The following is a 27,077-nucleotide window of genomic DNA, read 5'->3' on the forward strand; positions in this document are numbered from 1 at the left end:
GTCAAAAGTTGTGAATCTGAACATCAAAATATCCCTTTATTCAAATTACAGTCTAACTTGCCCATGCGACCACGTGTATTAAGCGACTTTTGTCTTAAACAACCACATTAAATCCCCCCGATCATTTTCTCTCTATATCTTTAATGTATTAAGCGACTTTTGCTCAACGCGACCAGCGACCGCTAATTAGTCACATAATTGAGATCAGTCTTTTCATTAAACAACCGCTTTTACCTGTCATTAGTAATTGTGTTTTTAGAGAACGCCGCCTCGTAATGTCACAAGTGTCAACAGTCAAAACACAACAAATAAATGTGTGAAAAACTCTATTTCCCAAACTGTTTTAGCGTATGCAAAAGAAGTTAAGTATACTCGTGACGTGTATTATCCAATAAAATCGGATAAACAATGCAATGCTCCCCCCTACTGAGATATGGTGTATGCGCTTCGCTTGTTGACATTTAGACTGCATGAAATTGACCTTGAACTTGATCAGCAATTAAATTAATCGTAACAATTAGATATAGTTTGTTTATTTCAAATGAAAAAATGCACTACAGAAAACATTTTCACTAATAGGGTTTTCGTGTTGGAGACAAGGAAAAACAACCAAGAAGTAAAAAAAAATTCTGGAAAAATGTCAAACATGTACGTAATGGATCAAAACTGTTTTGTCAATAAATATCAGAAAGTTATTTTTTACCTAAGTATCCATTTAGATTATCGGAGCATACTAATTATTCAACATTTATATAAATGAAGTTGAAAAAAAACAATCCCACCGCAAAAGAAAAATGTCATTTATAAATTTTGACTTTTATATCATGCTTTGTCTTAAGAGACCATTTCATTAAGCGACCGTTTTGGGTGTTTCCCTTGCGCGGTCGCTTTATACAAGTTTGACTGTATATAACATTTCACTTTTGAATAATCAATATCAACGTTGTTAACGACACATCTATAATAATAAAGTTATTTTGATAGTGAAGGTCTTGGCTGCGGCACTGGGGGCTTCACTTCAACAGATTTCTCCAGACGTCTTTTCTCGTCTGCTTCTTTCTTTCTAGCGAACCCGCACGTGACACACGTGAGAACGAGACCAGCAGCAATAAGACCTACGTTGATGGCGACAAATTTTAATCGCATATCTGAAAAAAAAATCATTTACAAAATGTTTATATTTAAGAATTATGCATTGTTGCAATGTATTCCTCAGTCTTTTTTCATTTGGTTTCCTTAAATTAAAAAAAATCCTCAAATTTGATTTCAATTAAAATAGGTTTATCAAGTTTGAACATTATTACATAACAGACGGATACATGATATGAGCGGATTCCCTAGCTTTGGCGACAGTCGATGTATAAACCCGCAGAATAATCTAGGGAAGTGAAATCACGTAATAATATTGATAATAATGATGGTGATGATGATGATGATGATGATGATGATGATGATGATGATGATAAAGGTAATCACGTTTAACAATATTCAAACGATAATCGACCTCAAACAAAGTTAAACAATATTTTACAGAAATATAAAAATGTGACAACAAACAACGATTGATATTCAAACGTTTCCCTGACATTAACAAGTACAATTCAAAAATATTTAAAAAAAATGAAAGACTGAATTACCTGTAACATCATATAAGAGACACGCCCCATCTCCTGAACAAGTTGATTTCCACAGAAGACACAAAGAGTCAAATACCCCACCATACACTATCGGTGCCGGAAGGAAAACTATAGTTTCGGGAAAAGAAAATGGTTCGATTAATTCATTCTAAAAGATTTTTATTTTTACTATCTAATTAACAGTTATTGTCGTGCATGCAAAAAGGTGGGTTACCATCATTATTTAGTATAAAATCGGCAGACTTTGTCATAATCCATAAATTGTACAATATTTACTGAAGAAACAGCGAGTTGCCAAGCAATTATTGCTGACATTGGTCGCGACATTGTTTTTTATGTTTATGTTTACAGAATGATGAAACAAATGCCGAATTTTCAAGACATAACGATAGGGTTAATTCATAAGCTTGTCAGACATATTGAAACTAAATTGAATAGAAACACAAATTATGTACATGTATAGAGTAATTTATAATTATCAAGGGACAGGACGTGAAGTGGTTGCACACTTGGTTCAAACGAGCGAATTGGTTGCAAACTTGACAAAATGGCGAACACGGCGTGATTTTTTGAAACGGATGAACGAATTTTTGCTAAGCAAGTGGGTTTCTTTGTTATTTTGAAGTTCATTTGTATGTCTATTCCATAATGCATTATATATGCCACACTCGGTTAAAGGTTTCAGCATCCTAGATTCTGTTTTGACGAAGTTATTGAATATATAAACTGATCATGTAGATATTTTGAAATTTGACATGTGACTGTTCTGGTCGGTTTTTCTCCTAATTTATTCGAATTTGTAAGTTTGGAACTGCATTTAACAATAACAAAATATGTTTCTGTAAATGCTGTACAAATGGTTTAGTTGGCAAGTCCGAAGATAACGTTCAATACACAAAAATATCTTGTTCAAGCACATTTTGGTTGCAGACTTATACTTCAAGCATTTTTGGTTGCAAACTTTTGTGTCAATAATGTGGCATACATATTTTTAGCGAGGAATAACTTTTCATTTCTTTAAATAATTAGCAATATTAAGGCAATTATACCCGTTCATCTAATAAGAAATATATATATACAAATTGTGCATGCGTGCAGATATATACTAACACAGGATCTTTCAAATAGCTATATATAATTAAATATATATATTAAATTGAAGTTCAGTTGTGTTTATCTTCATCATTTTTTCTCCTCAATATACTTCTATTCTTTTTACAAAGTCTTAGGACTTTTTTATATCTTGGTATGACTAACTGTAAAGGAAAAGAAGAAAAAAATAGCAGCAAATAGCTTTCATCATTGTTCTTCTTTGTGATTTAAAATAAATTTGATTATATAGTAGATAAAAACTAAACTATTAACCTTGACCCAAGGGCATTACATGTTTCTTTAAATTGTTCCTTATTATTGACCAAGCAAAACATCTTCCAAATTCCCTAACTCGAACAATGACTTTAAATAGTTTTGTCACGTATCAGTCAATGTAAATAACCAATCGTATATCAGTTATATTATGATCTAATAATCAAAATCACCTTTAGAATACCAATTGACAAGTGATGTACATCAAATCCGAAATATTGTAAACAAGCATGACTGTCATTTTAACTTTTGGTTTGTAAAAATATTTTAAGTACATTTATATACATGTACTTTATGTCTAAAGCAACTGCTGATCTTTACATACGAAACAAACAAATTAACATTTCTTGTGGTTTTGATAAACTTTGGAAATTTTGCCGAGTACATCGTATGTGTGCACATGTCCTTATGTTTATGATGAAAATAATTCTCTTAAATACAACAGTACTCTCACATACGTTTGTTTTGTATGTAGTTTTCATTGCATTTTACATATGATGACATTTATTAGAATTGAAATATTAATAAATATTTTTCTATATGCTATCATTTTGTTTGCACGCTTCTACTAATGATTAAAGTATTGAACTGAGAACCATGTAATTTGAAACATAAATTTTGTTATTGTTAAATGCAGTTCAAAACTTACAAATTCGAATAAATTAGGAGAAAAACCGACCAGAATGTCACATGTCAATTTTCAAAATATCTACATGATCAGTTTATATCTTCAATAACTTCGTCAAAACAGAATCTAGGATCTAGGACAAATATTCGTTCACCCGTTTCAAAAAATCACGTCGTGTTCGCCATTTTGTCAAGTTTGCAACCAATTCGCTCGCTTGAACCAAGTGTGCAACCACTTCACGTCCTGCCCCTTGATTATGCTTCTACAAATTCTATTCGAAACTAATAATTGGTTACCTAGTAACGCCAAAAGAAATGATTGTAACCCAACAGCCATCGCTCTGTCTTTCTCAGAAACAGCCCTGTTAATTGTGATATAAAATATAAATGGTATTTTGCCACATGTTTTAATTATTTATAATACATAAAGTTATGTCTTAATAATTTTTCTGAATATCGTGCTAGAGTATAATTTTACCAAATTTATCAGGCAAGATTAATTCATTGGCACACAATATGTCCCTGTAAATCTAATAATAAACAAGGGAGGTGCATTTAACTAACGCAAACACTGTATTATTTTGCTCTTTATAGTAGACACAACAAAGCAATAATTTTATGTGGATAACGTGTATTAGAGATATACTCGTCAAATGCGGCATGAACAATATTTGGGACACACATCTTTTTCCAAATCAAAAATGGTTGACATGGGATAGAACTTAATATGAGAAAATGTACATAATGTAATTCCTCAGTTGGAGATGAATTTCACTACCTTCTAGAATGTAAATAGTTTGATCATCAAATAAAAAAATACTTACGACCCAATTATCATATTAGACGAAACATTTATTCTTTTGATAAACTTATGAATATTATCAACCATAGTAATTTTGAATATAAGAAAATATGTATGTTTATTAAGGATATAGTTGAAAAAATTATATAATGAAAATAAATGCATATAACACGTGTAAATTTTTATACATGCAAATATTTTAGTATGTTAAAAATACCTAAGGTACTCTCCCTTAACATGTATTTTAATTATATGCTTTATGTTTTTTTTGTATGTGTTCTATTGAGCCTCGAAACTTTGTTAATATTTATTTACCTCATGTTGTCAATGTCTTGACCTGAGAGAAATAAAGATATTTGTATTTATATTTATTTGTTACTACTGCAGTTCAACATTTTAAAAGGAGTTGATTTAATTATGCGTACAACAATTCAAACCAGGCGATTAATATTAAATAACACACTTTGTATAATAAGCCGTGAAACCTTAGTTTGTACATAAACAGGAAACACAATATAATCAATTATCTAATCTAAGTCAACAACTAAATCGTAATAATGGTGACTTTACCTTAACATAGTGACGTATGACGGCGAAAGTGTCATTGTTCCAATCAAGGAGCTGCAGGCATTCAATATGATAAAGGGAAGTAAATACGAACATTCACCGCCACAGAAACCTTGAGTTACTGTCCCTGATATAGAATCTTCACTGTAAGCCGCCGTGCAATTTGAATATACCTAATAATATACACATGTTATATCATTTTATAATTTAAATCGCTGACTATTTTATTATTCTAAGACATTTATATGTATTATGAAATGAATTTAGAGGTACAATAGAAACATCCTATTACAAGACGAAAAACATCAAGAAACATATATTACACAGATTCAGTATCATGTTAGGAATGTTGTCCTAATTTCATATTGCATACTTCACAGCCTAGGAACCGCGTGTTCAATCCCTGCAGACTTCATAACTGGCTACAATTCCCTTTAAGTCGGTCTAGTGTTAAGAATATAAAAAAAATTCGTTTAATTGGGCAAAAGCAGAGTTCAAACAAAAAGTTAATGTGTTAATTGTGGTCTTCATGAATTTCTTAAAGTAAAACAAATATACATGTGTATATTACCCCTTGAAGTTCTGTAGTACAACCAGCGTGACATGGTGAAAAATATGACTGCCCATTCGCACACACCGGAAAATACGGGACCATCGTACAAACACAAGCTGGACTTTCTATCCGGCTGAAATATTAAAATTCAATGAAGTCTTTTGACACACAAGACGAATTGCTATTTTATTTATATTTATAAGTGTTTTGTGTAATGCAATCAGCTCAAATTCCCCTTAAAGTGTAGTATTTGTTTCTTTATGGTATTAATACATGTATATACATTTAAACATATACTATATGTGCGGTTCACTGCGAAGCTTACCTATTAAATCTTATAAGGTGCCTATCCTTCGTAAAATTATGTGATCTTTAATCCGAGCAAGAATACAAATACAAAAGCCAATGTCCCAAATATTCCCTGAGCATGTGGGAACAGAAGAGGGGGTGGGGTGGGGGGTAAGTTTACAAAAGTGTCATCTACTGACCTATTTTCTGTGTCAAATCCAATGATTGGCGGGTTATCACACCCTAGAACAAAGTTGGCTATCTGGCAAACAAATGAGAAAGAGCGACACATCAGCAACATTTTAACACACCCATACAATCCAAGGCGGAGCCTCCTTGTAATAACTCCGCCCAGAAACGTTCCAAGAACCGTTGTAACCAGCTTCTCTGCACCTGTAAATACATCCGGGTAAGTAAATGCGTTTATTATAAAACATATACATGTATCGTGTATCGTGGAAACGTTTGGTTGATTATTTACCATGTTTTAACATGAACTAAAGGAAAACAATTTTACATTAAATGCTGTAAAACTATAAAGAACGATATACAGTCAGGACTCAATACATCGGAATCCATTATACTGACAAATTCAAAGAACGACAGTGATTTGGTGGGAACCAAATTTTTTCAACGTTATTATAATCCTTTATAACGGAAAATTCGTATTCCGACTCCGACACTATAAAATTGGAAACCAAACGTGTTATTTTCTATACAATAAGTACCCGTTAAACTGACACTTGGTCAGTCAAGCTCGCGTATCATTGAGCCGTGAACAAAAAATAGGTATTGTAGCTTGGTCAGTTGATTGTTAAACCTTATTACAATACCAACGTGTTGTTGTCTTACACTTGCCAACTTGTGACTTTTTATTATAATTAAATGGCAGAACCTCCAGCTAAACATCAACGGACTAATTTAACTTTTGAACAAAAAAAAAACGAGTTTAGTTTAGTGCACTAATTAATACTTATTTTAATGAAGTTGTTGTATTATGTGTATGATATGTAATGTGTATAATAAAGTGAACACATAAACACAAAAAAAAATCATAATAGACCTAAATACATAAATGTTCAGATACCAGTGAATAAGCATATCATTACATGATGAATGATGAAATTCAATATACTGACAAATTCGATATACTAACATATCATTTGGGAACCAACAGTGTCGTTGTAATGAGTCCTGACTGTACATGTACTTTCCTTTAACTCATACATTTCATGTTTTAACAATACAAGAAAATTGACAATGAAACAAATTTATTGTGTCAATGTAACCGCGCAGATACATATACACACACGACATATAAAAACATAGACATACTTCCAACAAAGAGGAACATGGGCATGGTATTACAATAATAACTTTAACAATAGCAATATAATATACATTCGTAACATTATATAAACACATGCTTACTTCAATTTTTGTCTTTTGGCAAAAAAAAGAGAAAATGTATGACACATAAGTCTATAGTTCTGGCTTCCAAAACTTTATAAGCCGCTAATTAACATTTTTTTTTTCATCTGATGGGTTCACGTCATGTCATAGTATATAAACGGGTACGCTGAGACCTTTAGCTAATAAGTTTAAGACTTCAAGAGTGTTCTATACAGCGACTAATAACTGATTTAAATAAAATGTAAAATAATAATGAAACAATGTTGTCGTTACCTAATATGATATTCGCCTTCCAGGTGGGAACTCTAAACTGATTTTCTATGTACTTTGGACCAAACGAACCAAATGCCATGAATGCAAAAACAAGGAACAGCACGGAGAGTAAATTACACACATACACCGGTTGTTGAAGTACTCGAAATATCGACCGGGGCAAATCTGAAAGAAAATATCAATTTTACTTTAATAATATGCTGTGCATTTAGTGAGAGGAAGAGCATAGTTTTTTTTTTAACTAATTAAGGTTTATGCAGCCCGTTGAGCATGCCTGAAAGCCGACATATTATTTTCTCAAATAATGATCTCACAGAGGGAACCACTCTTTTAAGAGACGAAAATGTCCTAAAAATCCATAAAAGCAGGTGGGAGTGGCTTACAATTTAGTACGATGATACCCGACGTTAGTTGTTATTAACCGATTCATCAACGTTTGTAACTGGTCATGTGGTAGTTTTGCATTTAGCCCTGTACATCATCTTCATTTTCATGCCAATGAAATATCCTTCAATGTATTCTCGTGCTTGGAACATACACACACACACACACACACACACACGCACGCACGCACGCACGCACGCATACATATATACATACATGTTACATTTACAAGCTTAAGTTATTTATAAAAACATGCACACTCTCAGTTACCTTTCAGAGTTTCCGTAAATCTTGGTGATGATTCTATTACAGAACTGTTAGCATATTCTGCTTGTTGTACTTGAGATTTTTCTTCGCTTGCCCGCAATGAAGCCGGAAAAAAGAATATCGGAAATGACATCATGATCGCGCTGGCTCCAAAAACAATAAACCCCAACCACCATGCACCAATCCATCTCGGATCTTCTGGTGTCAAAGATGTCTCTGTAACAGTTGATAAGTGTACGCATTAATCATTTGAGACAACAGTATTTAACAACAATTTGTTCACTTGGTAAAATTAGATTTTAAGTTATCATTGTGGTGCAGTTACTAATGTAATTTTTAAATTGTCTTTATGGTGCACAATTAAATTGACTTTTCAATAGAACTTTTGAATTGTCCTTACTAATGCAGTTTACGGGTGCAACTTTTAAATTGTCGTTACGTAAAACTAGCAACCATTGACACGCTCTTAGGTAAATGTACCCTTCTTATAGCATAAACATCTACAGAAGCTCGAAGGCATATAAAAGGTACATTAGCGCTATTCTTGCACAGACGTATAGGTCTCATTCGGTAACTTTGCGTTTTGTTATTTGGTTGTTCTTTTAAAAAGTCGGTTATCAAATAAATATATGATAATTCAAAAATTTATGTAAAAACAAATTAAACAACCCTCATACCTTTTAAATCAACAGGTAGTTTGTTGAACAGCCCTCCTGCAGTTATAGCAATGAATGGTCCAAATATCGAAAAAGACATAAGAATTCCTGAAGAAGAAAACAACTAAGGAGAGTAAAATATGCTAAACAAAATTTACGCTTTGTATTGATCAGATGTTTTAAATGTTATTTATGTGTAACATATATCTAATTTGATCAATTCTGCTAGTTTAACAGAAACAAATAAATAAATAAACGAATGTAATGAAGTCACGAAGGGAAGAGAAAGGAAGGAAGAAAGACAGAAGAAGCGGGCGAACGAACAAAGAAACAAATAAAAAATAAATAAAAGAAGACACAAAATGACCATACAGGGACACATACAATGTTTACAGCTTTAAAATGTGTCATTTTAAAGTTCTTATTACAAAAACAACAATGATGATGATAACCAAAAAATAATGTTTATTTCAACATTAATAATAATATCATCATCATCATCATCATCATCATCATCATCATCATCACCACCACCACCACCACCACCATCATCATCATCATCATGAAAAACAACAACAACAACAAAAACGATTACTATTATATCGGTGATAATATTGATGATGATGACGACGATGATGGCAACGACGACGACGTTGGTGATGTTGCTCATTTTACATCTTGTTGGGACACTTAGTCCATGCAATCTTTTTACATTTAGAAGCAGAGGAATCAGTCAAAAGCATGCGTACACAGACGATTTTAATTGTTCAAGGGTGCTCATACCTAAATAGAACCCAGTCTTTTCTTTCGTAGAGTTGTTATCAATGTACAAACTGCCGAGAGGAACCCTAGGGGCTTTCGCAACACCCTGTAGTACCATCATAACTGCTATAAGGGCGACAACCCATGTATTACTTTTCACTGAATCTGTTTCCGAGAGCTGTGCGCATGCCTGGAATACAGAATTATGGTTATATGTTTTCGTTTTTTTATTTTTTTTATTTTTATACATATTTTTTGATGAAATGTTAATTATAATGTGCTGTAATAAACGGGAAAACAATAACATAAGTTTTCATTTTACTGGGATCTGTTTACACACCCTCCAAATATGCTATTTAAGTTATAGATATTGAAACTTAAATGCTGTCATTTGGTGACAGGTTTTCTAAATAGTTACGATAAAATCTTAATTCCAAAGATATTTACCATCAAAGTTTCGCGATACCTTACCTGTGACTGTGACACGTTATTGTCAGCTCCTGGGACGCATATATATTCATTCTTTGAGGTGGAGTTTACTAAGGTGACGCCCACGGCCTCCTTTTCGTTAATTATGAAATGCGGTAGGCTGGTCAAAACTCCCGATACACCAAAAACAAAAATACAGAGTGCCAATATTCGTGGAATGTTTCTACTGCAGAAAAGAATAAGAATATTGATCTTAGATGCACTTACTGTAACTTGTAAAATTCATAACTTTCAAAAGACAGGGAGATGAAGGAAAAAGTTGTTTACACGTATATCCTTGCAAATATACATTCTGATTTTGACATGGTTTCTTTTTTATTACAAGGTAAATATTTATTTAAATTCATATACACATAGAGTGAATACATGATCAAATTAATTTTGCTTTTTAATTCTTGCGCTTTAAAAGATATGTTTTATTAGGTGTTTATTTTTTATTTATGGTTTTATGGTTTTTTTTACACTTTCACTACATGTGTTATTTCAGTTCTTACGATAATTGCAATGATCGATGCCTTGGTTGTACAATCAGGAGATAGCAAACCTATCTCCTACTGCACCACACCTGTTAAGTCTAACAAAGCTCCAAATTTCAAATAATTAAAACCCTTCAAACCTAAAATGAGCAGGTCCACATTCAAAGAAGTACAAGTCTAATGAGCAAATTCAGGTTGGTAAGGGTATGAAATGCGTATGTGCGTGCGTTGGTTCGAATGTGTGTGCGTGCGTGTGCGTGTGTGTGTGCGTGCGTTATAACTATCATTTTGAGGTGTCGGCCTTTGCTACATTGTAAGACGTATCATGCTAACGTGTTGACCTTTGCTATATTGTAAGATGTATCATGCAAACGCGTTGACCTTTGCTATATTGTAAGACGTATCATGCTAACACGTTGACCTTTGCTACATTGTAAGACGTACGATGCTAACGCGTTGACCTTTGCTAAATGGTAAGATGTATCATGCTAACGTGTTGACCTTTGCTACATTATAAGATGTATCATGCTAACGTGTTTACCTTTGCTATATTGTAAGGCGTATCATGCTAACGTGTTGACCTATGCTACATTGTAAGATGTATCATGCTAACGTGTTGACCTTTACTTTACAACATTGTAAGATGTATCATGTAAACGTGTTAAGCTTTGCTACATTGTTAGACGTACCATGCTAACGTGTTGACCTTTACCACATTGTAAGATATGTATCATGCTAACGTGTTGACCTTTGCTATATTTAAGATGTATCATGCTAACGTGTTGACCTTTGCTACATTTTAAGACGTACCATGCTAACGTGTTGACCTTTGCTATATTGTAAGGCGTATCATGCTAACGTGTTAAACTTTGCTATATTGTAAGACGTACCATGCTAACGCGTTAACCTTTGCTATATTGTAAGACGTACCATGCTAACGTGTTGACCTTTGCTATATTGTAAGATGTATCATGCTAACGTGTTGACCTTTGCTATATTGTAAGATGTATCATGCAAACGCGTTGACCTTTGCTATATTGTAAGACGTATCATGCTAACGCGTTGACCTTTGCTACATTGTAAGACGTACGATGCTAACGCGTTGACCATTGCTAAATGGTAAGATGTATCATGCTAACGTGTTGACCTTTGCTACATTATAAGATGTATCATGCTAACGTGTTGATCTTTGCTATATTGTAAGCAGATCATGCTAACGTGTTTACCTTTGCTACAATGACAACTATAGATTTTGTACTGCAACGCTGAAAAATACTTACTGTTTCAAAAAATGACTGGCCAATAAAACTGTTACAACAAATCCTATATCATTTGCACTCAATAACAACCCACTTTTTGCACTGCTAAGACCGAACGCTCTTTCCAAAACAGTTATTTGTGATGACAGATAGACGGAAATACTTTGTGAAAACAGGGCTCCCATTCCAAGGACCAAACAAAACGGTACCAAACTTTTAAACTCGCTTTTTGTACCGTCCATATTTCTGTCAAAAGTGTTTTCCTCGTCAGTATTTAGGCTTGCTCGACGGTTGTTTATTTCATTATCCCTATTTTCACAAATGCTTGTTTCAAAAGCATAACCGCTGCATCCGCCATTTATTATTCCAAGTTCCGTTTCCGGTCCGCCATCTTGGTCGCCTGCTGGTTGCGTTATGAAGAGGTGATTCGAATTGTTACTTGCACCATTTCCATCATGAAAAGGTAACACACTGAAAATATATTTAATACAATGCTTGGTAACATTTTAGGTCTTTAGTTTAGGAATGTTAAGTTAGATGTCATGTAAAGTAATCAATCTATAAACAGCAACATTATTGAAGGCCTAAAATTTCACTAAGTCATGGGTCATAAATACTTGGTCATATTTCTGGTTTCTTCTTTCAATAAATGTCGCCTTGTGAACAATGTTGTTTGGGAAAAATGGCCAGTACAAAAATGAAATATGAAAAATAACAAAGGGCAATAACTAAAAAATAATGAGTGCAGAGCAACAGTTTCTGTGCACTGCACATCTTATCAATAATATCTATCATTCTATGATATTTCAAGTCCATAGCTTTCATACTTGAGGAGAAATGACCAGGACAAAAATAAAGTAAGAAAATCAACAAAGGGCAATAACTCAAAAAATAAGAAATGCAGAGTATCAGTTCTTATGCACTGCACTTTTTCTTAATGAGATCTATCATCCTATGAAGTTTCAAGTCCATAGCTTTTATACTTAAGGAAAAATAGCCCGGACAAAATTAAAGTATGAAAATAAACAAAGGGCAATAACTCAAAAAAAAGAAATACAGAGTACCTGTTCTTGTGCACTGCACTTCTTCTTAATGAGACCTATCATCCTATGAAGTTTCAAGTCCATAGCTTTTTTAGTTGAAGAGAAATGGCCCGGACAAAATTAAAGTATGAAAATTAACAAAGGGAAATAACTCAAAAAATAAGAACTGCAGAGTACCGGTCCTTGTGCACTGCACTTCGGGTTATTGAAAGAAGCATGCATACCAAGTTTGAAGTCAATCAGACTTATAGTGACTGAGTTACACTCCGGACAAGCTTTAGGGGACACCGACAACGACGCCGACACAGACGCCGCCGACGACGCCGCCGACAAAAGTAACCCCTATATGGTGCTGATTCAAGTGGTTAGGAGTAAAATATTTCTTTATTTCCACTAAATCAATTTATGTTTAAATCGAGACATTGAACATTATTATAAGCTATGAAATAATGGTCCAATTTAAGTGGGACAAACGCACACACACACGCACCTCCCTATCCTCTAGATCGGCGAATGATTATAGAATCGACGGACCATCTCTGTTGACACGTTTTCACAGCTGTGGAAGTTAACAGATTTTTGTTGTGTTTTTTTTAAGAATGCAGGTGTCATTTTAGAAATGATAGCAGATGCGGAAAATGATCGATCACAAAAGGTCACTACTTACATAGAATAAAAGCAACGACAACAAAAACAACACGACACAATACCTGAACAATTCAATAGATTCCTTATCCAATGATGCGAGGTCATCAAAGTCAGTTATTTTCATAGTTCGGAAATATGTGTTTTCACAAACAAACTTTCTTAAATTTATGTTAAATCATCTTCATTTCTTGAAATAACTGTAAATCCAAGAGTGTGAGATAAATGTGGAAATGTTAGATATGAAGATTTGATTTGATTTTCCCGTTTTCACATTTCAATAAACGTGGTGCACGTATTCTATCTCTTTCTTTCTGCTCCCCATTTCATAACACTGAGCATTGTTTACATGTTAGTAAATACATTCACTAAATGTACATTTTTACATAACCTTTACGTATGAGAATGTGCTAATTAACTTTAAAGTTTTCGAAGTGGCCTTACCTCACCATGGATACCATATTTGATATGCAAAATGTTCGATACAAGGTGAATCTTTAATAAATCATAACTAGATTAAACCGTTATTAAACGCTGATATTGTTTTAAAGAATAGATGCTTGTGTTGAACCAACCAATTACAAGTTCTTTATAAAAACAAATGATGATCATCATCACGTGCTGATGATGATGATGATGATGATGATGATGATCGTCGTCGTCGTTTTTGTCGATGGTGATGTTGTTGTTTTTTTCTTTCAAAATTAGCATCATTTTATTCGGGTACAGGTAAATTTACATAATACTACAACTCATCCCATACCATACATAGAGTCTAAAATGTTTCTTTTAAGTGGTGGGAAAGACACAATTGTATTTATAAGTTGGGTATGACAAAGTTTCTCAAATCCCCTCTAAACTCTGTACAGTAGCGTCCTGTCAGCGACCGTCGGTCTGTCGGATAAATGCTTTCCGGCAGCATCTATCGCATTATCATCACTCTCCTTTTCATAAACATCATCATTATTAATTAACAGTACAAAGATATTGACCCATGACTTTGTAATAATATGAAAAACATGTTGTTTTTTCCTGACATTCCTGTAAAATCTCAACCATCAGTTTTTACTTGCTAATAAATTATCACAAGGTATAGTGTTTTCAGGTACATGTATATAATCAGTTCAATAAAAACAAATGCTTTTCTTTAGCTTTCGACGTTTGGTGTTAACTATACGCTTTACAGAACGTGACGTTGATGCGGAAATAAAAACTTTGTCAAATAAATACAGAATCTTTCATGAATGCAAATACAGCAATACACAATAAATTACACATATAATATGGATCTGCATATGTGATACACAAATTCTCATAATTAATAATAATAAAAAAAACTTGACATGAGAAAAAATATACTACATGTATATGTATACCGGCTCAATAATATGCTTGAAAGATGGCAAAGTTATAGATTGTACAAAACTTTTGCATTCATACCATTAGTTAATACATTGTATATTGTATAGAGGATATTTGTTTACTTCAGTGTAAGATCGGAATATATTTCACCCAGTGAGCACCAAAAGGTATATTTCACGAGTGGCGCAGCCACGAGTGAAATATGAACTTTTGGTGTTCACAAGGTGAAATATATTTCGATCTTACACTAAACTAAACATGCCAAATAATAATACAACGTGACGTCATTTACGACGTAACGTCATTCAGTTGGTACCCAGTACTGTGCACGCTGGTATTTCACTGAAACAACGTGAGGGGCTTAAATTCAAAACAGTCAAAAATTATAAAAGTGGTAATTTCACTGTTTCAAACAGTGAAAGGACCAGTTTTATATCACTGATATATTTCTATAAACCACCGAAAAGCATGTAATAAACATGTATAACATTCAATCAGAATAAATACTGGAAAAAGTACTACATATCTATATACAGGAGAAAATAAATCGCTCTAAAACAAAATACGTGTAGAATCTATTATTTCTGATCATATGCAAGTCCATAATAAATCACTCTATAAACACTTTTATTCAATAAATATTAAATACTTTATAAATATCCAAATAATACATTTCTATAGTTTTTTTGTCAATATTTGAAATACCTAAGAAGAATGTGCCCATTTAACTTAATTTCCGTCAAGAGAAATCTGATGTGACAATTGCTATTATAAAAGCGTTTGGGTAGTGATTTCTGTTGTTAACGCCTTTAACATGTATACAAAAGCTAAACACCCATGCTTGAGTTGTGCTGTTTCCTGTTCAGGTACGAATCTCAGTTGAAATAAGAACGACTGAAACAGCTCTCTGTTTATTACGAAAGACCGGTAGGGCCATTTCAACTTAAAGAATTCTTGAATTCTCATTTTTAGCTTCGTAAATTCACGTTTTCAACATACGACATTCACGTTTGATTTTGCATTATTTATCATTATTTATACTGCGTGACTAATACAGTAAGTGCTATTTAGCATTTTTGACCTCTTTTTTGTAATTTACGTGGATTGTAAGTGCAGTTTAAAATGTGTACTCAATTCACAATATTTTACAAATCCGCATGAATCAGTAGGCACGCTCTTTTAATATTACAGAAATGAACTTAATTACCAAAATCATATATAACATATTAAGAGGTAAGCAATGTAAAAAACTATCTAAAAAAAACGTACTCCAGACCAAGTCATTGACAAGTGTAATGTATTTTTTAATGATCTATCTGATCGTGACATGCCGACAATTTTTTATATAAAAAACACCACTACATGTATATACATGTACACTGATCTATAATTGTGGTTTGTGTATAAATTGTAAGCACAGCTGATTATAATAGTCTTATTTGTGGCTTTCAATCATTGACAAACACAAACATTTTTCGAATTTAAAGGCACATTACGCCTCAGAAATTAACATGTTTTCTTTATGTAGAAAAGACAAATATGCATTCGTAATGTTGCAGTAATGGATTTAGAACGTGTGAAATGTCTATCATCTGAGAAAACAACAACAATAACAACAACAAAAATAACAACGAAAACATATCGCTGAATGTGAAATATTTTGCACTAAAGATATAACAAATGTAAACAAAGTATGATTTTGACTTCCTTGTACAAAAAGAAAAAGATGCCAATGTTTAACTTTTTGGAACAAGTTTGCCAAAAATTGAAAGCTTAAGAAAAATATTTTAAGCACTTTTAAGACCTAATAGGCCTTTAAGTAAAAATAAAATGCACACTTTGATACCATTTGATGGATTTAAAAATGTTTCTATTAAAAGCAAAACGTGTGTACTTATCCGCACCAGTAATTTACTGTTATATAATAATGAAATATATATATGTTTAGTGACATTATTATTGGGCATGATTAATTGTTTTTAATTATGAAGTTATAAGATGGGACGGGAAGAACGCGTCAAAATTTGCGGTTTCAAATTGTCACGTTTATACATGTAGGGTTTTTGAAAATAACGGGAGCACTTATTGTAACAGGGCTTTACTTAACCTTACCCAGTGTTGGGTCACAAGATCGGGAATATTATGTAATTCGCTTCAATGTCTGATACCCAACAATTATCATCCAGTTTGTGCTGTTCATGACTTTATTAAGCTATCGATGCCCTTACAACAATGTCTTTTTTCCTATCTTTTTTTCTCTGGTTGTATTAATATTTTTTTCGGAGCAGCTGTATTTAAACCATTTTTGAACCGGCTGAATAATTATGGAGGGCGATCGTTGCCAAAATTCCAGACATGTAAAGCGTTCAGTTTTAAAATGACTTTTGAAAATGCGAACTTGTATGCCTACCATTTTTTTGTACCCATGCAAAGCACATCAAATGCCTCTTAATTCAATTTTTAATTGAAGGTTCCCGCCTTTATATAACAAGTTTACATATAGATCGTAACAACTGACCTAACATCTAAAACGACAACAAATTTACAAGTTCGTATCTTCCATTACATTCAATACATAGGCCTATGCATGTTTGCACACTTATAGATCTGAAATATGCAAATGAAATTTAAATCTTAAATACAGAAAATTGAGTTAAAGAAAACGTGTTATCAGTTGTAGAACCACAAGAGTACGTTGACACAGTAACAAGTTTAAATTGACAAAAGTAGATTCACAAAGTTAAACTATTTTAAGTCAAGCATAACGCCCTGCCCCTCATCTTCTATTGCGGACAGGTATAAAGCGGCGCCTCTCCCATATTTCGAAATAAAACTGAAGGATAACATACCGCATTTTTCATAACATATATTTGTTACATTTGTTAAAAAAGTTTTGTCACTAGCAACATAACTTGAAAATTGCTGATTTTACCATTTATGATGAAGATAACTTATGCATTAACTTATTATTTACTAGCGTGTTTTCCTGAGAAACATCGGCGACTTTGAAATTTTTAGGGGAAACAATGACCAACTTCAAGGGAGTAATTTAATTGATAATCTAAAAGCCATCAAATATTTTTAATGGTTTCATTGAAAAATGTATTGGCACAAATTTCATTTTCAACAAAACTAGTTTTTGCACCTAGAACTCCGCTTGTCGGATGTGTCGCCTTGTGAACAATATAGTTTAAGAGAAATGGCCAGGTCATAAATAAAATTTGAAAATCAACAAAGGGCAATAAATCAAAAAATAAGAAATGAAGATCAGCAGTTTTTGTGCACTGCACTTCTTATCAATAAGATCTATCTCAAGTCTAAAGCTTTTATAATTTATAATTTATGAGAAATGGCCTGGACAAAAATAAAGTATGAAAATTAACAAAGGGCGATAACTAAAAAAAAAGAGATGTAGAGTACCAGTTTTGGGGCTCTGCACTTCTTCTAAATGAGATCTATCATCCTATGAAGTTTCAGGTCCCTAGCTTTTACACTTTAGGAGAAATGGCCTGGACAAAAATAAAGTATGAAAATTAACAAAGGGCAATAACTAAAAAAAAAAAGAAATGCAGAGTACCAGTTTTTGGACACTGCACTTCTACTTAATGAGATCTATCATCCTATGAAATTTCAGGTCCATAGCTTTTACACTTTAGGAGAAATGGCCTGGACAAAAATAAAGTATGAACATTAACAAAGGGCAATAACTCAAAAAATAAGAAATGCAGATTACCAGTTCTTGTGCACTGCACTTCTTCTTAATGAGATCTATCATCCTATGAAATTTCAAGTCTAAAGCTTTTATAATTTTTGAGAAATGGCCTGGGCAAAAATAAAGTATGAAAAATAACAAAGGGCGATAACTCAAAAAAAAAAAAAAAAATGTAGAGTACCAGTTTTTGGGCTCTGCACTTCTTCTTAATGAGATCTATTATCCTATGAAGTTTCAGGTCCCTAGCTTTTACACTTTAGGAGAAATGACCTGGACAAAAATAAAGTATGAAAATTAACAAAGGGCAATAACTAAAAAAAAAAGAAATGCAGAGTACCAGTTTTTGGGCACTGCACTTCTACTTAATGAGATCTATCATCCTATGAAATTTCAGGTCCATAAATTTTACACTTTAGGAGAAATGACCTGGACAAAAATAAAGTATGAAAATTAACAAAGGGCAATAACTCAAAAAATAAGAAATGCAGAGTACAAGTTCTTGTGCACTGCACTTCTTCTTAATGAGATCTATCATCCTATGAAATTTCAAGTCCATAGCCTTTATACTTTAGGAGAAATTGCCTGGACAAAAATAAAGTATGAAAATAAACAAAACTCAAAAAATTAGAAGTGCAGAGTACCGGTTCTTGTGCACTGCACTTCGGGTCATTATAAGAAGCATGCATACCAAGTTTGAAGTCAATCCGACTTATCGACTTATAATGACTGACTTATGCTCCGGACAAGCTTTAGGGGACGCCGACGCCGACACCGACGCCGACAACGACACCGACAACGACGCCGACGACGACAACGACGCCGCCGACAAAAGTAACCCCTTTTCATGGCGACACAAAAATAGGATTTGAAAGCGGCCATCGATATTTCCTTTCCGAAATCAAGAGAAAACTTATCCGTAGCACATATCTACGATCTTTAATAAGGTATTTGCAGTATAAATAAAAGCTTTTTGCACTTGTTTGTTCATTATCCCTCATATACAGACTCAATCAAACCGAGTCTGCATTTCTTATGTATTTTTGTTGTGATTTTTATAATACACAACAGCAGGTTTCAAGTGCCATGTGGCAGCTGTAAAAGTTGCCTCGTACTTCACTTCACTGTTGTTACATTTCTGGTCCTTGGGTATCATTGATGCCAGCGCTATTAAGTGTTGCGAATTGAGTACCGCTCAGGCCGGTGCAAGGGGGCGTGATGGATGTTACACTTGTTCATTATCCCTCATGTACAGACTCAATCAAACCGAGTTTGCAATTCTTATGTATTTTTGTTGTGATTAATGCTTCCGAGGGATCACTTTGTTTCCAGATTTTTAATATACTTGTTCAAAGCTTATGGTATTAACTTTTATTCAATATTCATTTTCTTTCTTGAAGGAAGCGACGTGATTTTATTGCCGAATATATGAGTGTGGTTAAAGAGAGACAAAATTAACAATGATAAGTTTGAAACAAACATTTTAATACTTCTACGTAATTAATTTTCATGCCATGTTTCTCTTACTGTATTTCAGAGTGTGTTTTGTTTTTTTACTTGGGGACCATATGCCGTTTTTCATGGAATGGCACTTACGTGTCACATTGAAGGTTCCATGATAATGGCCATATTAAGACATCTACGATTTGTTATCAATATAATAACCTTTTCCATGCACGGTAATTTCTCCGTACAGAGAAATAACAAAAACTTGCTTTATCTTAAATCACAAACATTTTTTTCAAATGGTTCAATAAGGGTAAAGGGGTCTCAGTAGTCAAATAAATTGACGTGCCAAAGGTAGATTCTTAGATTTTTTTGTTCTAGGTCTAATACTCGATTAGTCCATACACGAAAATAGCACAATATCTTGTCGCGTAGTACAGTTAGTTGTTCGGAATTTTACAAACATGCAGACAAAAATTGGGTCAATTGACATGCAATCGTGCATCTATCTGGATTTATCAGCTAGCGATCAGTAAGGGTGACATTTATGCCCCTTCTTCGTTTGTTGTCATAGTGGCATGGTTACATACATGTGCTAAATAAATGCGTATTATATTAATAAGAAATATAAACATGTATATAAACATGGATATGAATAATATTTAAAAAAGTTCACATTTCACAAACTGGGGAAACTCACAAGAATTTAATGCATCACTGTGACCTTAATTGGCCCGTATACGAGTTGTTCAAAAAGTAACAGGACTGGAGCTCTACTGTACACATTTTTTTATTAACATACATAATTTTACGAGAAACAAATATCGGAACATGTTCTCTGTATACAGTGAAAAAAATCAAATGTTTACAAATAACAATTCTGTGAAATTTTCAAATGACAAGGGGTACGAAACCCGGCGCACGTTGACAATACAATAATTGACGTTCATGACGTCGTTAACTAAATACAAAATATAACAAGTGTTATCCATCCTGAAAGTATTCTCCCTAGTGCGCTTGGTATCTGAATCATGTGATCATGATCAGATCTCATATGTGGAGATTAAGAGAGAAAGAAGGCAATCACAATTTCGTTCAACTCTCCAAGAAAAATGCCCAATAGCTAGCCATTCTCCACTTTTCTCGAATATTGGAGTAAACTTGGACCTCAACAAGTATAACCTCATATAAAGCTTAAGCAAAACCGATTTTTATTATTAATTTCTACATTTATGTAATCTTATGTTTTTAAAACAATATGATTATGTACAGTAAAATAACGATATCAGTTGAAAAGTATCATTTATTAAAACAAAATTGGGGAAAAAAACTAATATTTACTGATACCGTTAATCGTTATTATATGAAATTATTGAAACCAAGAATATCTAATGAGATACAATGAAAAGTGTTTAATAGAAACGTCTTATAAACAATCCTTTGGAGAGAACTGAATAAGTACACCCAAAGCAGACATAAAAAATGCCGAACGGTCCTCGTATTGTTTACCGTCGATACATTTACAGGGCTTTTGCAATTGACGTCACTAACGTCGCGTCAATTTTCCGCTTTCATCCTCACACATTCCTGTGAGTGATTTTTGCATTCGCCGTTTTTAAATTAATTGTATTAACTAAAAACGAGTGTCCTGATTGCAGGATAGTTTTCCTTTCTTAATGATATCATTTTGTAAGTATCTGGAAGAATATTGCCAATTTGTTGCCGCAATTTAACGATTGCACGAATTTCTGTTTGTAATTAAGTACCGTATTTCTACAGCTGTTCAAAACTACATAATTATGCCATTTCATGTCCGAATGACGTCACATTTAGATATAAGGTCACTTAAATATAATTAAATATGTTGTTGGAATCTATTGACAAACAGTAAATTATTATTATTATTTCTATTATAAATTATGAATAAATCAGAAGTACAACTTAGCTTCAATGACTGCGCCGGGTGCCTGTTACCATAGTTATTCAATATCACAGGAAACGCGCGTTCATCACAATAAATTAATAAACTTATGCATAAATTGTAGAAAACATTTTACGCTCCCTGTACATATGTAAATATTCTTAATTCAATGAAATATGAATATGAAAGACTCTTAATCCAATTACTTTTTGAACAACCTACAGGTAAAGATAGACGTGTACCAGTGACCTTGACGTTATTGACCAAATGACCTCAAAATCGTAAGAGGGCATAGACTAGTCCTTTGCAATATCTCAACTACGTTTACAAAATGTAGCCTAGTGATACATAGGAATAATTTACACTCAGTACCATTGTCGCTTTGATTTTTGACCTGAAGACCTTAAGGACGTTTTCGGGAGTTGTCATATAGATATATAGGCAAAATGAAAACTGTTCAATAGAATTTCTTTAAACTTGGCATGTTGTTAGAATATGATAACAGAAACATTTTAAGCGAAACAAACTTCGTTCAAACACCGTTCTCGTTTTTAAGTTATCTGCCCCTGAATCAGATTTTTCTACTGATCTGAGGTCATTTCAAGGGCAATTCACTTATACATACTTAAATGAATTCTTGTTTTTACTTCTGGATTATGTTTTTTTTCTTGTTGAGAATTATTTTTTTTCAATGAAAATAAAGGTACTTAAAATTCTTAAAAAAAGGCAAGTTTTAAAGAAAAAATGCACGGGTTAAAAGGTGAAAAAAACTATCCACTCTAAATTTGTTATTGAAATTTTGCATATCGACTACAACGAAGGTAAGCTTCATGAAAATAAGAAGAAAAAAACATTGTATTCAATGTTAATTATCTGCCCTTGAACTTAACGCAAAGTCTAATTCAAGGGCAGGTAACTCGAAAAATGAGAACGTTGACCCCAATTTTCTCCGTTTAAAATTTTTCTTTGAATTCTAACAACATGCCAAATTCTATAGAACAGTTTTAATTTTGCCTATATGTCTATATGAAAACTCCAGAAAACGTCCTTAAAATCAATAGGGGCCATCTGCTAGTCATGATCAGCCTACGAAGTCATATGACGTTATCTTTTTATCACGTTATCTTTTTATCGGTCGGACATGCTTTCAGTGTTCAATAAAAATTTCATAAATGACCATGACAATATTGTAAATCTATGATATTGTAAATTTTATCAGAAGTCAAACCGTCTGCGTTCTAAAAAACTTTCTAGAAAATGAAAGTAAGAGTTGTCGTTCTTTCGCGGTGACACGTACAATTAACAAGATTCCGTACATCGCCTGCCCTTAACCAATCAGAACGAAGAATTAATACCACATGATAACAAAATAACGACAAAAGACCTCAAAAAGGGGCGCCTACGGGGCACGCAAACCGCCATTTTATCGGGAATTGAAATACTATGAGAGAAGAAATCATGAGCTCTATTTTTATTGATCAGGCAGAAGTCTATTTCAGGAGAAAAAAATCTATTTTTTTTATTTTTCGAATACTCGGCTGAATAGATTCCTAGAATTTTGGAAATGCAAATATTTGTATCACTGTATGGGCCTTCGATGACGTCAATTCAGTCGGTACATCATGTGAACAACATGATCATTTTTATTGATGAGTACCACAGGTATTACACTACTATATGTTGTTTTATGACCGTTACGTTAGCTGTTGGTGTTGACATTAATTACAACGTTGATTGATGACGTACAATCCTAGATTGTTTGTTCAAATAAACATTGATATAGATATAGATATTATGTCGTGGTTTTCATGCTCAATTAGGCTGTTCTTATACTTTAATGCCATTCTGTTTTTTTACCGACAACATAAAGAAGAAATCACATTATTCTAGTTTCAACTTTAATAATCCTTCATCAGAAATGGAAATCAACAGTATACATGTGTGTAATATAAAGATACGTATTGGTTATACATGTATTACATAGAAATCAAGCTAGCTCATGTGCTTAAAACGTGTATTTCCTATTTACCAGGCTTTTTATTGATAGAACATTTCAATTTCGTGAAAAGTAGAGTTTACAAGAAAGAAAAGTGTTAACGGTTACAGATTTAAATTTCTTGCACATCAGACTGGCGTTTCCGTGAGTTTTACCCATGCCGGAAATTTCATCTGGCATGGGGGGAGGGGGGGGGGGCTCCAGATAAGTCACGTGCTGTACGTACAATGGCACGGTTAAGATGACGTCATTTTACCGTTATGAAAAGTTGTGATTCATACGCTGTTGTAAGAAAGTAGTTACGCTTGTAATTATATAAATTTTCATTAAAAATAAAGATAAAGAAATTGAAATATAATGGAATATGGTAAAATATGCAAGAAAAAATATCTGACATGTTTGCGGTTCGGATCGGAATATCCGTCCCTCGGTCATCCGCCCATGGGCGGGTCACCTCGGCACGGATATTCCATCCGAACCGCAAAATATGACAGATATTATTAATAAGTCAGCAGATTAATTGACCAATGGGCCATTTCTTCTTCTTTTTTTTTCATTATATGAACGAACATTAGTTTAAGTATGTGTATTGATAGGGATGATTTTGATAAATGAGGAACCCACAAAACGCCATATATTCGCAATTTGAATGCATATTCATATTCGCTTTCACGGATAGTTGTTCGTGGAAAATCTTGATCAGTATGATGAACAGCGAATGACGTATATTGTATTTGGGTTTTTTGATTGTTTATATATGTATACCACGCGGGTTATGAAATATATGTGAAAGATAAAAATCACTTCTTGTGTGAATATTTATAAGTTGGTCATGCCTTAGATATAGTCATAATGTGGTAACATATCTTTGTATTGGTTGTCACGAATCAGTTTTTAATTAGTGATTTATTAGTTTCTTTTTAAGAGAAGAAGGTCGTGTGAACAAGGTGGCCACAGAAACGTGCGACTCTAAATATTATATTTTATATCTTATATTTCAATAATAAGCTTTTTTTAAAGACTTATTTATTATTGTACTTGGCAAATTGTCATTAGTACGTAAATTGTCGTCGGGTAAATATGTTCATGGGACATAGCTCGGCTTAAATATTCCGATTAAACTAAAATAAGCGCACATCAAAGTTAGTCCTTAAAGTTTCACTGGAATCCAAACAACAGCTACAGCAACAACAACAAACAACAACAAAAAAGCAACAATAACAACAAACGCACACGCAATTTAGCGCGCTCAAAAGAATAGGTAAAGATTAAGGAAGAAATGAATTTATACACGAACAAACACATTAACAATCAATCAATCAGACAAACAACCAACCAACCAATCAGACAAATAAACAAATGAACAAACAAAAAACGCAGACAAACACACAAACAAGCAATAGATCAAACAAACAAACTTGCAAACAGACACTTTGATTATTATGCATTAACTCGTCACTATTCATATTCATGGCATATGACAAACTTTACTTTAAACTAGACGAAATAATATGATGTCAATCATTATACATTTATTTGTAAAAATCATGACTTCAATCATTCTTTATTTGATAAACAAAAATTAGTAACACAGATTAAATTTCAATTACTTCTATGTAAGATAAATTAAATAATGCAAATTTAAAATACTTGTTAATCAATGTAAAAATGGTGCATGTTATCAAGGTAATACAAATTTCATTGTCACTACCAGCCACTTATAAAATCAACTCGTAATTAAAAATCTATAAGCTCTAAGAGCCTCATATTGTTATACCTCTTTGTAGATGAGCTCGAGGAAAATCAAACCAGAATCAATGTATTTCACCTCACCTCTATCTCCTTCCCAACTTTCCCCCATGAACAGAACACCATTTTGTAAACATAGATTAATGCCAACACGATTTGAAGTAACTAGTAGAAGGAACCAATAGCATAATTCAATAGCAAGTAGTAACCAGTAGAGGGAGCCTATATATAGAAGAATTCAATAGCATGAAGGAACCAGTAGATATAACCAATAGCAGAATTCAATAGCAGGAAGGAACCAGTAAAAGGAACAAACAGCAGAAACAAATAGGAGGAATGAACCAGTAATAGGAAGCAATAGCAGGAACATTAAGCGTTTACCAATGCATTTAAAATTATATTTATTGTTTCTTTATTTGTGATTGTGACAACAAATTTTGTTCTTTGTCATTAAGACGTATACTTTAGGTTTGTGAGCTGAAATTGATTTGCTAAAATAGTTTCACAGTGAGTCTTGCACAAAAAAGGCGAAAACAAGTTAGCAGCAAAACGTAATGTCACTGAAATCTATTACCCTGCTTGGAAACTGTTAATGTTGATTTTTCATGGTTTCTAAAGCATTTTTTTGTCATTCAAGTTGGGGTGTGTGAAGAGAGAGAGAGAGAGAGAGAGAGAGAGAGAGAGAGAGAGAGAGAGAGTGTGTGTGTGTGGGGGGGGGGGCGGTCCCTCCACAATTATACAGTTGCTGTACATTATAATTAATATCTAGGTTAGATCCTGTCTACAAAGCCATGCACCACTTCATAATAAATATTTTAAACAACGGTTTGTCATCACATTTGAATATCTAAATTAGATGATTATTCTATATACACTGTACTTTATCAACAATATACACTATCAGTTTAGATAAATTAAGAAAATAAGTTTCCTAACCGTGATTCAGCCATGCTGCAGGTAACTCCAATAAATTAATATTATTCTATTTTCCCACTGTTTTCAGGTACAACTTAAGTCCATGACAATGATATTACTATCTGCGTTATCAGGTCACCGTGGTAAAGTGAACGTAGAAACACGTTACGTTGACGCGCCGGTAGAATATATGAAGTTAATTCCGCATCGACAGTCAGTGTTTTATTTTGATGTAAATGACTGACTGGTACATTGTGATAAATGGGTCGATGACTGGTACATAACTCATAATCTGTCAACATTACGTTTACATTTTAGATACGTATTTAATGGCTAGAAAAAAGGTGGCAAATTTCTACAGCGCATGACACTGCTGGATTATATGCATGCAGCTTTAACCCAATTTAACCCGGTGGAACAGACAGTAACCAGGGTCCTAGGTTAAAAAAGAAATTTTACCAGTTCAAGCACAC

At 33.2% G+C, this 27,077-nt stretch overlaps 1 protein-coding gene across 1 annotated transcript; it reads right to left on the minus strand.

Annotated features, from left to right (window-relative positions):
* Nucleotides 1-845: 845 nt before the first annotated feature.
* Nucleotides 846-26,858, minus strand: LOC132729808 (solute carrier organic anion transporter family member 2A1-like). Its single transcript, XM_060715632.1, has 13 exons — nt 26,626-26,858; nt 11,840-12,289; nt 10,066-10,249; nt 9,616-9,784; nt 8,854-8,940; nt 8,180-8,392; nt 7,526-7,690; nt 6,040-6,232; nt 5,570-5,684; nt 5,002-5,171; nt 3,927-3,991; nt 1,638-1,745; nt 846-1,148 (listed from the first exon to the last, which is right to left on the minus strand). Exons 1-13 carry the CDS (start codon nt 26,637-26,639, stop codon nt 973-975), a joined length of 2,109 nt encoding a protein of 702 aa, XP_060571615.1. The 5' UTR covers nt 26,640-26,858; the 3' UTR covers nt 846-972.
* Nucleotides 26,859-27,077: the final 219 nt, after the last annotated feature.

Source organism: Ruditapes philippinarum, unplaced genomic scaffold (assembly GCF_026571515.1).
Source record: "Ruditapes philippinarum isolate M1 unplaced genomic scaffold, ASM2657151v2 ctg26_1_1_1_1, whole genome shotgun sequence".
NCBI lineage: Eukaryota > Metazoa > Mollusca > Bivalvia > Venerida > Veneridae > Ruditapes > Ruditapes philippinarum.